Source organism: Pocillopora verrucosa, chromosome 14, assembly GCF_036669915.1.
Source record: "Pocillopora verrucosa isolate sample1 chromosome 14, ASM3666991v2, whole genome shotgun sequence".
NCBI lineage: Eukaryota > Metazoa > Cnidaria > Anthozoa > Scleractinia > Pocilloporidae > Pocillopora > Pocillopora verrucosa.
Window position 1 is genome coordinate 1,395,446 of NC_089325.1, and position 12,060 is coordinate 1,407,505.

The 12,060-nt window shown below is 37.8% G+C and overlaps 1 protein-coding gene across 2 annotated transcripts; it reads left to right on the forward strand.

Moving 5' to 3' along the window:
* Positions 1 to 428: 428 nt before the first annotated feature.
* Positions 429 to 11,413, forward strand: LOC136278192 (uncharacterized). 2 transcript variants are annotated; one of them, XM_066161612.1, is made up of 19 exons: positions 429 to 567; positions 1,256 to 1,623; positions 2,089 to 2,253; positions 2,554 to 2,667; positions 2,891 to 3,022; positions 3,397 to 3,493; positions 4,341 to 4,559; positions 5,077 to 5,291; positions 5,453 to 5,614; positions 5,873 to 6,040; positions 6,445 to 6,555; positions 6,863 to 6,979; positions 7,165 to 7,255; positions 7,366 to 7,743; positions 7,861 to 7,983; positions 8,375 to 8,494; positions 8,918 to 9,052; positions 9,334 to 9,576; positions 10,016 to 11,413. In XM_066161612.1, exons 1-19 carry the CDS (start codon positions 498 to 500, stop codon positions 10,339 to 10,341), a joined length of 3,354 nt encoding a protein of 1,117 aa, XP_066017709.1. In that variant the 5' UTR covers positions 429 to 497; the 3' UTR covers positions 10,342 to 11,413. The 2 variants fall into 2 exon arrangements, with proteins under 2 accessions (XP_066017709.1, XP_066017710.1); XM_066161613.1 differs by having other exon boundaries at positions 440 to 567; positions 1,259 to 1,623.
* Positions 11,414 to 12,060: the final 647 nt, after the last annotated feature.

Genomic DNA, 12,060 nt, shown 5'->3' on the forward strand with positions numbered 1-12,060 from the left:
TTTCAACAAATTGTCAAAAAACAATCTCACTCTATAACCACGTGATAACTAACCCTTTTCCAAGAATTCGGAGATGTTTTAATAACTGGATAATCCAACAAGCACGGCGCACGCTATGCAATTATAATGTAACAGCGCACTAATGATGAGAGGGAAAACACAATTGAGCGACAACTAAAAAGGAGGAAACAACACGTGCAGTAGCTAACAAATGTTTGAAAAAGTACATATTCGATGTCCGTCAGAGAAGAAAAAACATGTCCAACAAAATGGTGAGGAGGTGACCATGGCTTTGTTTATCCAACTTATTAACTGTCGGTAGTTCCTCCAAAAAGCAGCTTTGGGTGGTATAAGCCTAATCTCTTTGCCAGAAGATTTATCAGGTAACCTTTTTGTCATTTAAGCATGTTCTGACTGCTTCTGTTCGCATTCCGTTCTGAGAGCTTGGGATCAGAGGAGCTTTCAGCAAGTTTGCAACTTGTGCATACTGCCACAGGATGAGCTTAAAGAGGTTTTTCGGGCTGTTTACTTTCCTAGTGATTTGTCTCCAGCTGTGTCTGTCAAGCAGTAAGTTTCCCGTTAGTTTTGTAGCCGGTTTGATCTGATATTTCTATATCATTTAGACAAATGTCAGTCTCACTGCTACGTTTGCTGACAATGCTTTTGATCAATTTTAACAAGTTGAGATGCACGTTACGTGGATAAAAGAATATAGTAGTATTTTTCTATCTCTTGCTCATCCAACTCTGAGCTACTTTTTAAGTTTTAAGCTGGTTTACATGGTAGACGGATCCAAAAATACTAGGTTACCAATCTGAAACAATGCCCAATGGACTGTAAAGCGGCTCTCGGCTGGAGAATAACACATGTACCTGCGCAAACTACGTCGATTTTAGCTTCTTGACCACAAGAGTCGACGCACAAACTATAAATTGTAATATTTAATGTGCCTCCATTGTTCATTTTCTCGTTCAGAGTTAAGCAATTTTTTTTAACCCGAGGGCTCAAAGTCACCCCTAAGTCCTTCTTTTCAGTCTTATGAATATTGATAAGTCAATGCATGTCAAGATCATTTTTCTTAAGGCTGTAGAAGCAAGAATTGTGCGTGGAAACAACTGTTTCAAATATTCTCTTCTAAATGGAGTAAAATTATTCAAAAGACACTGATTATAGCTAACTACACTTAAATACTAACATTTTAATTTTCTTATGTTCGGAATTAAAACAGATAACCTGTCAATGATATTTCTTTTAGCAGATGTCTACCAAGCTGGAAAGGTTAATATAACTGACACCTCTCAAAACAATCATGGTTGCCAGTCCGTCTCTTTCAAAACGCAGTTCCAGGGCTCAGGGGACGTCCAGGTCTTTGTTACTCTTAGCCATGGCAACAAACATATCAAAATCCACGACCCGGGAGCACTGTGGGTGAAATCGATCTCTGCGTCAGGATTTAAGGTTTGCGTACGCGAGGCAGGAAGTGGTTCAGCAGGTACGTCTGTTATCAACTGGCTCGCATTCCAGGGGTCTCATCAAGGAATTAAGTCTGGCACCGTGGACTTTGATGAATGGACTACAAGAACACAGTGCAAACGAGTATCGATCATTGATAACCACAATAGTGTAAGTATCATCCGCAACTTGCTTAGTGTGTTGTTCAATTAGTACTTTAACATGTCTGCCTAGAACTTTAATTAGAAGCCGAGGAAGCTCTGAATATAGAAATTGAGCCAAAATAAAACGATCTATGCAACAACAATGAAATAACATTTAAATATGAAGTGCTGTGTGAGTCTAACTGCCTTTATGATGAGGTTATATAGCAACAGCTTGGTTTTTAATGATTGCCAGCAGAATAGATCTTTTTTAAAGATAGTACACCTGTACGGTTTGGCTGCCAATATGCTGCTTGATTTGAAAAATTCACAGAAACACGTTTTATTCAAATGAATGCAAACTCCAAAATCAACTTACCACTGATATTGCTTAATTTTCACTGATAAGTACAAAGCAACAACGATGGATAGCGAGACATTAGAATTCTCTCTTTCTAAATCACTGCTTTATTTCCCTCTCATTCAATTACAGGGTTTCAAGAACAAGCCCCAAGTGTTTATCACTGTTCAGCATAAGCATGCAGACAGATCTTATGATTCTATGAATCTTTGGCTGGAAGATGTCAAGAAAAACGAGTTTCATATATGTATGAGAGAATTTATGGCGTTTGATGGCATTCATTCGGACCTAAAAGTGGTATGCAGTTTTCAAAATTTAACGATAAATGGATTGCGTTACTCTCAGACTGTAATGTTGTTCGTCACTAAGTATTATAATCCCATGTATATAATGCCTTGAGGTCCATCGTATGGCGGAAATTTTGTTGTTAGTTCTTTCCTTTTTCTACTGTTCGCGTGTCTTCTTTATTTGTGTCTTTAGGCCTTTTCTTCCATTAAATCAAACCTGCTTAGTTTTTTTTATGTGGATAGATTGCAATAATTACTATCTGTAATTTCTTCCATTTTTCTATTTGATTTATTCCTTTGGCTTCCACAGCATTGGTTTGCATATGACGTTCTACCTTCTAACTGGAACTTCACTGAAGAAGGGAAGATTCATTTCGCCGGAAACGGAGCTCCATTACGAAAAAATAGTTATGCTTTTTGCCAGGTAGGAATAGTCATCTTGATTTTTTTTAATTGTTTTAATTCTTTGTTGCTATTGTTGTTGTTTCTTTTCTGTTATCGATCGCAACCAAGTTAATAGGATATTTTGCCTTTTGATTTCAACGTTTCAAACACATTGAGGTCAAGGGAGAACTCTACAGGCTTAATTTTCATGACCAGGTCTATCGCAGAAAATTTGAATTTTCGTATTTTGTGCACAAAAACAGGATTTGAAGTTTGAAAACCCATTTTACGAGCCGCCTACAGTCTTGATATCTGGAAGTTATGAAAATACCACAAGTGCATCGTGGAGAAACTCAGATGATCGCTGCAACAACGCTGTAAACGTTTGGATAGAGGTAACAGACTAATACGAGCTACTTTTGTCATTCTCCTTGTATCCTTTAGTCGTTTGTTTCTCTGTTTTGTCATGGTTTTTTTTTTTTGCATTTTTTGTCGCTCTCTAGTCTAAATTTTTGGTTTTTTGTTGTTGTTCTAAGAGAAAAAGAACATTTGTTAATAAAGGAATCAGGAGCTGTAATACAAGGCATACAATAAAGATTGAGAAATTAATTACAAAGGATGTCGTCTTTCACGCCTTAATTTCGTTAAAAGGCTTGGAAATCACACAGCACAGATGTCAGTTTTACTTGGGAAAGGCTTGAGAACTTTAAACTGAATTTAAAGTGATTACTTTTTCTGTTGACCAATTTTTTTCTAATTGTCTTTGCAGGAGATCAGCCGGTCAGCGTTTAAAGTCTGTGTCAAGGACAGCCAAGGACTAAGCAAGTCTCATGACCCAATAACCGTACATTATGCTGTCATTGGAGGTGGGCAATAGACAGATAATTTAAATTGTTTAACCCACGTCTTTCCACCAACGGCAAGGCATGTCAATAATTTATTCCAAGTAATGAGCTGACACAAGGACTTGCCTTAACTAAGATACCACTCATCCAGCAGAACTTGAAAAACGTTTTGAAAGTTCCTTTTACAAGGAGACTTTATATGGTTCTTAAGTTTGAACACCAATTATTTAAAGATAATTTTCCCAGATTTCGATCGTTTTCAGACATAAAGTGTAGTCAATTTAAGACTACCCTAGCAACACTATAGCTCTGAGTTCCCCTTTGATTTTCGCTTTATGAACCCAAATTTGGAAAATGAGTTTAATGGCCCCATATTTCGTCAACAAATTGCTAACAACCTATCAAGATTCACCTACTAACCAAGACTTTTTTTGCCTCAATTCTCTCTCATTTTTCTCTCTCGCCTTTAATTCAAGGTGGCCCACTAACCTTATGTACTGATTCTTCTCAAAACTCTGGAGAAAAAATGAATCTTGATGTGCTGCTTTTAATTTAAGTTAATTAAAGAGGGGTCTCCGAATATGTTTGTTCACAAGTTTGTTTTGAATTTGATTTCTTTTTTAATTCATGGAATACTCAAGGGTGTTTTTTAAGGTTGTTGCCGTATTCTAGTATTGCGATTAAAATCTCAGAAATAAATTACCACATGTTGAGGGGAGTAACAATAATCCTAATAACTTAATGTTGTGGAAAGCAGAAAAATTGAACCCGTTAGGATAGTTAGTCTCTTATTTAATCCTCACCTTTACGGTAATAAAGCACTGTAAAGACTGCTTACTTGGTGGTTATATTTGATACTATTCCAAAGACCTTGACCCGTGCATCAACGTTACATGCGATTACTTTGCTGTCTGCAAGGCATTCGACGCATTTGACGCCCGTTGCGTGTGCGAAGAAAACTGCCCTTCATATGAAGAACAAGTGTGTTCTTCTAACTCGACTACGTTCAAAAACAAGTGCATATTTGAGCTGGAAATGTGCAGACTTAAGAGCAACCACACTCTGTATCATCCTGGAAGTTGCACGGGTAAGAAGAGATGTTCTTTTTTTGAGTGCCATTGCTGGCATGTTTTATGTGTATAGGGCCAGGAGCGTTTCATGTTGCTTACAGGCACAAAAAGGAGCCCACTAATGAATCTTTAACACCACTGCTTAATTCAAGAAATGATGAAAGGCGAGGATATCCTACCATACTAGGACACATAAAGTGGCACTCAAATATCTATGGAAGACATTTGTTTGATTTTGGTGCCTTAACTTTTGTTCTTGTCACTGTGTGACGTTTTACAACCGGTCACAGCTATACGTGATTTTCGAGATAAGTAAAGACAAATCACAGAGTTATAGCCTCAGCACTGAAAGGATCGAAGTGTATATATTTTTTGGATTTAGGATTTTTGATCAATTTTGGAGTGTATACAGTTTTTAGGAAACGGTACCATCAGATACCAGCGTCATGACGCAAACCATGTTTGTTAAGAGAGAATGAACAATACCTATCACACCATATGGTTGAAGGTTGAAATATTTTAATGTTGCTTAAGGTTTTCCTGTTCAGAGAGGAAGGGTTGAGCTGAGGAGAGATGTTTCCTGGGCTGAAACAGCTTGCGAGTTGGTGACCTTCCCACCATTTTCGTTCTATCCCGACAAGGAGGTGCACGTTCAGATAACTATCAATCACTGGAACTCCACTAGGAGGAATTTCGTGCACGAAGCCACCGTCTCGTGGGTGGAAAATGTCAATTACCAGAATTTCAGGGTTCGTTATCCTTTAATTACTAGACATAAATGATTTAATTTTGCTACTCTTGTTACTTCGTCACTTGAAGGTTGATTTCTTTTAAAAGTAGTTTGGATTTCGTCGAGATTAGTAACACCGTTTCTAAGGTGTTCACCAAATTTTTTGTTCTTTTTTTAAAGGTTTGTGCAACGGCTGCAGGACGAAATGACCGTGATACAAAAGAATTTGCGACCGTCGACTGGATGGCTTACCAAGGAGCTCCAAATGGAGGTGTAACAGGAAATACACGTATTCCAGAATGGTGGACTGGAACGAGGTGCATAGAAATTAATCTGCCAAAGGTGAGTGTTCCTTTATGTTTACCGAAATTCTAAATTGATCTGGATGATGTCCTCTGCGATTTCCTCTCCCCTCTTCAGATGGAAGGTTTGAATATTATTGTTTCTATTAACAACGACGATGATAAAGGCACTTGCAAAACCTCCGCCAAATCTACAAAATGATTTTGCAGTTTTGGATGATACCTAACGGAATGGTTAAATATGACTGACCTTCATTCTCTTTAATTAGCAACTAACAACCATGAATTCTTTACAAAGGACAAATTTGCTGCTACACCCTTAATTCTGGTGACAGCAGATCACGTAACTTCAGCTTACAAGCACGACGCCGCCAGTCTGTGGGTAGAAAATGCTACCAGTTCTACCTTTCACATTTGCCTCCGAGAGTTACAAAATTATGACGGTCTCCATGAGGACATTCTCGTGGTATGTATCAACTCAATATCTGCAAACAGCCCGAGCAGTGTGACTTTGTATTCAGAAATCACAAGTTTCGTAAAGTTTTTCAGTTTGATCGTGTATTTGCCTTTTCTTCCATTTTTTTACTAGTTGTTTGCTTGTTGTTTGTTTCATTTGAGCATTTTTTGGGATCAGCCATTTACTCAGGAAGATTGGTCGATAAACCATTGGTCCAACAAAATACCCTTCTCGAAAATCAAGATAGGTATTCAGTCGGGTTTTTTTCGAGCAAAAATTTCGGATACCTTTCATGAGGGAAACAAAATCGGTCTTAAAATTTAAGTTGTACATTCCGACCGAAATTGCCGAATTTGCATGGTTTATAGTAAAGAAACTTTGTATCAAGGCGTTGTTTGAATTTTTCTCTCTAGAACTGGATGGCTTTTGAAGAAATTCATCGCCCGCTTTTTTCTGAAAGTAGAAAAATCGACTTTCCTAACAACAGCTCTGTTTCTGCAAACTACAATGGCGCGTTCTGCAAGGTAGGCTGCACATGAGGATCTATGTTGAACAAGCATGTTATGGTTTCTGCCTTGATTTAGTACTAATAATTCTGGTTACCCTCTCAATTTTCTCTTATTTTATCATCGTGTTCATTCTTCACTTTTTAGTCGGCATGAAAAGCCTCACCTGGCTTAACGTGTAACGTGATTGAGTGAAGATTTTAGTGAAGATTTTAGTAAAACACTTATGGATTGCGTGATAGATTTCCTGTTAACGGTTGTCTTTGTTGATCTTTTTTCCTTCTGATTATTCGTTTACTGTTTCTTTGTTTGCTTTTCCCTACAGGATGTGCAGTTCTTTAAGACTTATGACAAGGAACCTACGGTAATAATCGCCGCGAATCACAATTTAGAAGGAAACAACCTAAAGCCAAAGTATATATCTGTTACAGCTTGGATAGAGGTATTTTTTCCCTGTTTTCATTTAACTATTTGATAATTTGTCCTATGTATATGCAATTTCTCCATCCATTTAGTTAGCCATACTCTAACTGTGAAGTGTTCAGATGTGAGCCTAGTCCTTGTTCTGCCATGGGCAAATACCCATCTAAGGGTTCCCCCGTAATTGAATATATTTTTTTTTTGTAGCATATCAAGACATCAGAATTTCGTATTTGTCTCAAGGAGTTGTTCGCTGATCAACATGACCCTGTTACTGTGTCTTACGTTGTCCTGGCGGGTAAGCACAACGATGAATGAAACAAAGTTATTATTGTATAAGTTACCCTATTTAACAGTTTGGCACCGATAAATTAACTGAACTTTATCTCTGATGTTTTTTTGGCTTAGACGTATGTAAACCAGGCTGGTCATACTTTTCTGGCTTTTGCTACTCCACCAGTAAGTCGTGCAAAAACTGGGTCGAGGCGCAAAAAGCCTGCCAAAAATACAACACCAGCCTCATCACCGTAAAAAATCAAGAAGCAAATGTTTACATACAGCACCGTTTGAATGGAGATAGAGGATGGATCGGATTTAATGACAGAGATACCGAGGGTATATTTGTTTGGGCTGGTAACCAGCAAAGCAACTTTACTTACTGGGCTCCACATCAACCCAACGATTTCCGACTGAACGAAGACTGCGTTCACACTTTGGGAGTTGGACATAAATTTACATGGAATGACGTAAATTGCAAGAGCTGTCATAATTACACATGTTCAGAAGGTAAATACATTTTTTCTTCGGCAAGAGCATATTAGTTTAATTATTAACGGTTGCTACCGTTGTTCAGTGCTGCGTTGCTGTTGTTGTTTACTCATTCAAATTTTTCTCTACTATAAGACCTTGATGAATGCAAAGGAAATTATCATGATTGCAGCAAGAATGGGATTTGTACAAACACTGAGGGATCATACAACTGCCACTGTGCCAGAGGGTATAGCGGTGATGGTTGGAATTGTACAGGTATTGATGAGGAGTTCACATTCACAAACTCGGCTTAGAACTGTAACGATAGGTTTGAGTCCATTGCCACTAAACAAAATTAATAACCCGTGTTAACTAACTGCATGTATTTGAATGATTGATTGACTGATTGATTGATTGACCATCTGACTACTGACTTACTGAACAAATGCATAAAAGGCCATCACCTGAATCACCTAATGACATATACCGAGATCATAATCATTTTACATTTACTTTTAATTTCTACAGACTTATTTTAGTTCATTATTCTGATTGTGCAAATTTGACCTGCATTTGCCGAGCCGCGTTAAAATAAAACGCTTCGATGTAACAAACTGTGCGCATGTTGCAACTTTTTATGTAACTTGTCTTTTCATTCCTTTGGCAGACAAAGATGAATGTTCTTTAGGTCATAGATGTCATAGTAATGCCACGTGTCAAAACACAATTGGATCGTATACATGTTTTTGTGTTAATGGTTACACTGGCGATGGAATAAACTGCACAGGTACATTGTACTTGAGGTTGAAAAAATCAGGTTGAAGTTATTCTTAGTTTCATTCTCAAAGCGGATCACACACCTATTGTTAAAAGTTAATGATATTCCATGCCCCATAAAGAAGTTTTCAGCAACCTTATTCACAAACCTATCGAACACGTGATGATGGATGAAAGATGAACTCTTCTTGCTAATTAGTGGAGGCTACGATATAGTTTTCAGCCGAAATTCGGGAATATTTTCATGACGTAGACGTTTAGTGCTAAGTAAGCAATATGAACGATGAATGGTCCCTTATGGAATAACTTGTATCTGTGAGGTCTCCGTGACAGCCCTCTCTGGTCAATGTTTAAAAACGGCATTTAAGAAAACTACAGAGAAGGTTCTTATTGACCGTGCAAATCTCTAATGTACATTTTTCCCCTCATGCAGATGTCGATGAATGTACGCTAAACAGTCATAACTGTGATGCCAACGCGCAATGCACCAACACTTTAGGATCATTCATGTGCCATTGTAATCATACGGCTCACTACTATGGAAACGGGACGACCTGTCATCCTTTCAGTAAGTCCTTGAACGTCTGATAATTTATATATCATGGTTAGTCGGAAAAACGGTAATCGTGACCTTGTTCGATGCTATGGGTCTACTAAGGAGGAGCGAGAATGTGGGTGAGGGAAATTCTGCGGAGGTCACGCAATACTTGTTTTGTTTTATTTTTTTCCTCTTCGAAAAGAGAAGAAGCAAGCATGTCGATCAAGTCTCGAGTTCTTCTTTGGACGTGACGTGGTTACCACAGGAAATTTTATACATCACTCACGTCTGTTCATTTTTTTATCCTTCAGGAGGACTTGCTGACTCGAAAATCATTGGAGCAGACACCAAAAAAATGTCCCAGTTACATTCCTGGCTACATTCACGCTTGCAGAGCCCGTTGAAAAGTTACTGGAGTCTGTGCTATAGAGCCTCAAGCCATGGATGGGGTGGATCATCATTTCACAGATGCTGTGATAACCGAGGACCCACAGTGACGATCATCCGTGCTCATGGTTACATATTTGGTGGTTACACTGATAATTCATGGATAAGTAAGTTCCTTAACTGCATCCATATTTGACTGAAAAAAAATTGACGATGAATTCCCCACAAATATACTGATTATGTAGTCTTTTATTTGAAATGAAAACGAGTTAAAAACAGTAAGTCTTTCGTTAAGACGTCCGCCCAATATCATTATGTCATAAAGTAACTATATTATAGATACTTGGTTTACGCTGTCAGTCGGTAGTTGTTCATGGAAAATGAACGAAAATATTATAAGTGTTGGAAGGCAACTCATCTTCCACAAATCTGAAGAGTAGAAGACTAAGCTTTGCATAACTGGACCAAGCTGTACCGAGTATATTAGTCCCTATGGGTAAACTTGGTCTCTGTCTCATGGCTCAGAAGTCTTCTTTTCATTTATTTATTCATTTTTACTGGTCCCAAAGTAAATATTTCCAATCCACTTTTTATATCTTGCTTCAGGTTACTACTACTATGGTTATTCCGGAAGATACAGATATTCATCAAAAGCTTTCATATTTTCCCTAAAAAACTACTTTGGACATGGATACTTTAAAAAAGACATTATTAGTTATCGTCGAAGTTATGCAACATACAGCCATAGATATTATGGTCCGACATTTGGCTCGGGATTTGATATTTACGTAGCAAACAATGCAAATAGTAACTATAATTCTTACTTTAATAGTTACTCCTACACCGGTAAATACTCCAACAATAATGTCTGGACAGGATCCAATAGATTCTGCGCAAATGAGGTAGAGGTTTACCGTGAATTGACCAGTTAGTCAAGCGATCGGTCGCAAATCATGTGACATTGTCGGCGTGGAACGTTCGTATTTGCTTTTATGTTTAAAATAAATGTGTTGTGTCTCGACATGTGTATGTATGTGTGCGCAAATAATTCCCAGCAGTGGAACGACCTTGAATTGAATAGAACATTTTGTATGGGTGTATGGGGTCCAAATCAATGAAAAGTGAAACCCCTGCTAATGTCATCTAGTTATGATAAGCAAAGGTAATTCCTTTATTCTTGTAGAGTGGGCCACTACCACCACTCTGAAATGTCTCATTCTCAGATAAAGTCACGGTTGAACTTTTATACTACAGTTTCGGTTTAGAAGTAATTTTAATACAGTTTAATTACAGTAGCACATGGTGGAATTTATAATGATAATTGCACTGAGTGGAGTGCAATTTAGGCTGAAATCATACGCGTGATTTCAAAATCGAACGAGCGCGCAGCGCTCGTTAGATTTAAAATTACAAGTATGATTTCAGACCAAAATTGCACGACACGAGGTTCAATTACCACTTTATTACATCCATTTTGAAATCGCTCAAACACAGGACTTGGTCAGTTCAAATATTTTATTGATGCAGTACTGAGCCGGTCTGAAATTAAATTCATGTCCATTTTTTTGGGGGAAAAAGTAAGAGTTAAGAAACAAAAGTTGCAAAATTTGCCACATGATACTCCTTGTCTTTCATTTTCCTGCAGTTTGATCGGTTACTTTAAACAAGCCTTAAAATCTGATTGGTTGTTTTTTTAGTGTAGCCTCCTCATTGGCTGGGAAAAAGATGCGATTTAAAGCAAAAAAAGGTGCGATTCGTGAATAAATCGTATTAATTAGAGCCAATCAGATTACAGGGACCACCAGTGATTTCAAAATGGGTATAATAAAACTTTTTATCAGGTACTTATAACATGGCTTGCACAACCTTTTAAAATCACCCAAACTTAATCGCTTATCTGGAAAGATATTTTTTGGTATCAGAATATACTGGTCACGGGAACTACGTATGTAAGGTTGTCCTTCAGATACAACAGAATTAAATTTTTCTATCAAATCTCACAAAGGTTGTGATTTACTTTCCTTGTGGTTTAAACTGTCTTCATTTTTTCCACTTCTTTCAATGCCTGTAAAACTCTCCGTTTCATCGGCAAACTGGCACCTGAGTGTTTAGCGTGCCTATGGATACGTTAAAATGTTGGAGACACCGGTAAACTATATTCTTGGTAAATTTTCAAAAATCACCTTGAAAAAAAAGCTTCAATGAAAGTAGACCATTTAAATAAAGCAAAAATAAACTTCATTGTTGCCACGCTTACTATGTTCCTCTTTGCAGCCGTTCTTTGGTCTCTTCACACAGTGCCCTATCTCCCTCGTTGGAGAAAGAGCGCGTTGCGTGACGGGACAAAACAAAGGCTGCGAAGGAGGCTACGCTTACTGCCGTTTCTCTAACAGAGAGTACATCAAAATCTTTCGTCTACAGTTAGTTGGCTCAAAAATATAAGTCAACGTAATTTTACTTCGAAAAGCAAACTGAAACTTTGTTGTATCGCCAATAGACGTTAACCAAAGACATAAAGCGATCTCTTTTCTTCGAATAAAGGAAGATACACTGAATAATAGAAAAGGACAAGATTTCAAAGAGGGCTTCTGAATTGGGTTGTTGTCCGGACTTTCCCCCCCGTGTGTAAAATAGTGATAAATTACAGGTTG

Bases quoted from the DNA above. Each gene is read 5' to 3' on its own strand.
- LOC136278192 (XM_066161612.1), top strand. From the start codon at position 498: ATGAGCTTAAAGAGGTTTTTCGGGCTGTTTACTTTCCTAGTGATTTGT. The intron at 7,256-7,365 runs GTAAGCACAACG...TTTTTGGCTTAG, and splicing joins GTCTTACGTTGTCCTGGCGG to ACGTATGTAAACCAGGCTGG. The intron at 7,744-7,860 runs GTAAATACATTT...CTCTACTATAAG, and splicing joins TAATTACACATGTTCAGAAG to ACCTTGATGAATGCAAAGGA.